Raw genomic sequence first — 3,852 nt, 5'->3', positions numbered from 1 at the left:
AATAGAGTAACTTCTTGCCACTCAGTATACTGTACCTCAATTGTTCTTCAGATGGGGTCTCTGACCAATGTTAACAAGTAGAATTTAGTTAAGAGGACTCCTACCACTGGAGTTTTTATTGAAAACACACATACACACAAATGTACACACGTGCGCGTGCACACACACACACACCTTTCATTAGGAAATTAAGGAAACCATTCCTCTGAGTGTAAGACAGGTTTCTTTTATTAATTTTTCCTAAACTTGTCTGTTTATTTAATGTTTCTCTTAGTGTAAGAACGTGACCCGGAGCTTTAACAAACCAATTTGGATAATGCAACCTGGATAAATGCTTGTCTGCAAACAAGTCCTCAATTACCATACACTCTCTGGCCTGGCCTCCAAGTTAATCCAATTGGTTTTAAGGCCTGTCTAAACAGAGAGCAAGCAGACCACATCATCTTATTTCTAGTTTAAACTTTAAACTTCAGTTTTACCCCCATCCCAACACCCGCACCCTCCCCCACACAAAAAGGTTTTTTAGAAGAAATGGCTATTAAAGGACCAGTCAGTTGCATAAGAATTGGCTTAATCCTGCAGCCAGCAAGCCAAAGTTAGCTATTGGCCTCAGCGCAGGCCAGCTGGAACTCAAAGCATGACGGGTAGAGAATGAATAGAGGACACTCTAAGAACAGGGCCAAGTCCTGGTGCCAGAGGCTTCCTTGTGTGCTTACACACCAACATAAATACACTTCCACCTTCCTCCTCTATGCACTGTTTCTCTAGAGCACTTCAGAAACTTTTAACACTCTGAAAGTTTTTAGTGCAGATAGGGACAGAAACTTATTCTAAATAGGCAAAGCATCTTATTTCTAACAGCATAGGCCAAAATTAACAGAGAGGCACTCTGTCACACAGATAACAATTACAAAGATCCAAAATGTAACCGATGAAGCTTATAATAGCTTCTAAGGCAGGTACCAGCTGTAGCCTCTAATACAGGCTTCCCTTGGAGTTTCCAAATGCTTCCCTATCAACACCGCCCTATAGGGCAGTCACAGGGAATGCTTTGGTGCACCTGACATTGGCCGCACAGAAAGAATGTGGTGATGGTGGAATCAGGCACCGCACTTAACACTAATTTCAGACTCACCCAGTACAATCCAGTGTATCTTAGGGGTTTTTTTGTATGATCTGTCAGCTGTTTAACACATAAATTGGCAGGTTCGTGGCAGGTATTAACACTTAACACACAGTGACTGTGAATGAGCTAAAAAGCACTTTTAACTCTTGTCCTAGGACTTCAAGCTATACTTCAAATTTACACAGAACATCTCTCACCTGAATGAGCAGGCCAGGATACAAATCTTTACACCATAATTAACAAGAATCAATTCCTCAGTTCAATTTACCATGCCTATATCCAACAATACATCTATCCAATTCTAACTTCCCAACGAGAAAATGATTTAGACTTGATGCTTGGGGCATTATAGTGAACGTACTTTCAGGAATATTCTTTCTCAGGAAGAGCTTCCAGGTCCAAAATCCTCAGTTATCCACTTGCTGCAGGTGAAGGGGTCCATTTCCCCAAGAGCAGCACATGGCATTTGTAAGAGGAGCTCCTCTCCTGGGGGCGAGGGGCGGGGGAGGGGGAGGTGTCCCAGTGGAGTGAAGCAGCTGGAAGGAGCTCAGAGAGCACACTTCTCATGTTCTGCTATGTTAATTAACCCATGCCATGCCATGCTCTAGCCCTCAGAAAGAGGGGGACCCCAGCCCCATCCCCACACCAGGCAGGGAGCCTTCATGGCAATCTCTCCAACAGATTTCTGAAGCACAGTTTCCAGAGTTCCTGCCACACAGGTCACAATGAAAAGTCTGCTTGACAGGTAGTTAGAGCTTTTGCTATAGCTCAGCCTTCCAAAACAAACTTATCTTTGTGTAAGCATGATTAAACATAAAAGGAGTGAAGCAGAAGCTCGGTAAGTAAGACTAACTGGGCTTCTAAATAGTACCATTATGAAAAAGATACAATGCACTTAATTTCTGTATCTAACTATTTAGAAGTCAAAATGCTCCATACATTACCTATATCCCCTCCCCCGAAATCCCCTAAAAACTGACTAAGAAATCTCCAGTATTTGATTGCTCTAGTTGATATTTAGAACAAAGTTGACAACTTAAAGCTTTATAATAGTCTGTTTTAATATAAACAATTGTTGGAATCAATCAATGTCCATTTCAGGAAGCTTCTTGTCTGAATCCGAAGGCACAGCTGTGTCTGTACCCTGCTCGGCAGCCTGAGGGCCTGGGCTGTCTCCTTGTCCATCCACTGGTCCATTCTGCTCTGCATTTTTTTGCTCCTCTTTTGGAGGTTCCACTTTGGGTTTGGGCTTTGAAATTATAGGGCTACAGATACTCATCAGCTCCTAGAACGACAGAAGAGAAAATCGTGGGTTCTTACAAAATAACAAATTTGACGTGACCCACTCAAATGAACCCAAGCCCACCGTCTCCCAACCAGAAGCCAGAAACTAAGATGTAGTAACGAAGTTCCCAGCTAAGTGTCACTTTAAAGATTGTTAATAATTAATAACAAGGCTGACAAGAAAAGATAATTAAATATCAAGGCTATAAATTACCTTAGTTTTAGCTTCAATCTCTCTTGCCTTGACAACTGGATCCACGGTCAGACTCTGCTTGTTCTGCAGATTCAGTTTGTTATTCATCCACTCCATGGCTTCATTTGTGCTTTTCTCCACCTTCATCATGTCTGCAGCATCCAAATGGTCATACTGGTCCTCCTGCAACCAGGAGACAACCAGACAAGGGTCAAAGGATGATACTCTACCCACCCAAATATCCAGTTGTCTGCCATCCTTCAGAAAGTTACAGGCTTTTTAAAAATGAAGCACATTTAGCCTCACAGTCTCAAGAGAAATTCAATTCCTTAAAAAAATTTTCAAGAAAGAGTAACCCCAATATTCAAAATACTCAGGAAACAGACTTAAGAGCCAAATATACACATAAGATAGCAATTAAAAGACTTCAACAGTATAAAAAGCACAGGCCTGACACACAATCTTATGAAGATAATTTCACAAACATGACATTACACGCCATTAGATAGGAGAACTGAAGTTTAGGCATACTAGTGAGGAACCAGAATAACAAAAACAATTTTATAAAGGAGACCTTTCAGAAGCAAATTCTTTTTCAATAAATAAGCCCAATTTATCACTCAAAGCTTCTTACACTGACAGACCATCAAGAACCTGGACTATAGTGAGTGGTTAAGAACCCATACTTTGTGGGGCCAGACGTCAGGCCAAACCCCAGCCCCTTCAATAGTAATTTGGGAGGGGTGCCTGGGTGGCTCAGTTGGTTAAGTGTCCGACTTCGGCTCAAGTCATGATCTAACCTTTTATGAGTTCAAGCCCTACATCAGGCTCTGTGCTGACAGCTCAAAGCCTGGAGCCTGCTTCGGATTCTGTGTCTGTCGCTCTCTGCCCCTCTCACACCTGCACTCTGTGTCTCTCTCTCAAAAATAAACATTTAAAAATTTTTCCATAACAAACCAAACTGTATGCCTAATCATTCTCAGAAAGACCAGGATAGAGCAGATTAAGTAAATGATAAGCATTTCAGAGCAAGAAAAGGAAACTGAACAATACTGCTCACTTCCAGATTCTACCTATTAAAACAGAGTAGCAAATCACAGCGTTCTTAGTAAGAGTCAATAAAATATCATACACATTACACTAACATCCAAAAAACAAAACAAAAAACCCAGCAGTATTATTGAACAATAGTTGAAAAGAAGAAAGAAAAGAAAAGAAAAGAAAAGAAAAGAAAAGAAAAGAAAAGAAA

General features: G+C 41.1%; 1 protein-coding gene across 3 annotated transcripts in view; it reads right to left on the bottom strand.

The window, feature by feature from the left end:
• Positions 1-206: 206 nt before the first annotated feature.
• The window catches only part of HSPA4 (heat shock protein family A (Hsp70) member 4), a 49,549-nt gene continuing 45,903 nt past the window's right edge, over positions 207-3,852 (bottom strand). For all 3 annotated transcript variants that reach the window (XM_040444474.1, XM_040444476.1, XM_040444475.1), the window contains 2 exons: positions 2,625-2,786; positions 207-2,411 (listed from right to left, as the gene is read on the bottom strand). In XM_040444474.1, the coding sequence (XP_040300408.1) occupies positions 2,208-2,411; positions 2,625-2,786 (366 nt within the window). In that variant the 3' untranslated portion in view covers positions 207-2,207. The remainder of the gene's footprint in view (positions 2,412-2,624; positions 2,787-3,852) is intronic.

This window comes from Herpailurus yagouaroundi, unplaced genomic scaffold, assembly GCF_014898765.1.
Source record: "Herpailurus yagouaroundi ecotype Mexico unplaced genomic scaffold, PumYag 192, whole genome shotgun sequence".
NCBI classification, from domain to species: Eukaryota; Metazoa; Chordata; class Mammalia; order Carnivora; family Felidae; genus Herpailurus; species Herpailurus yagouaroundi.
This window is presented reverse-complemented; position numbering and strand designations above follow the sequence as displayed.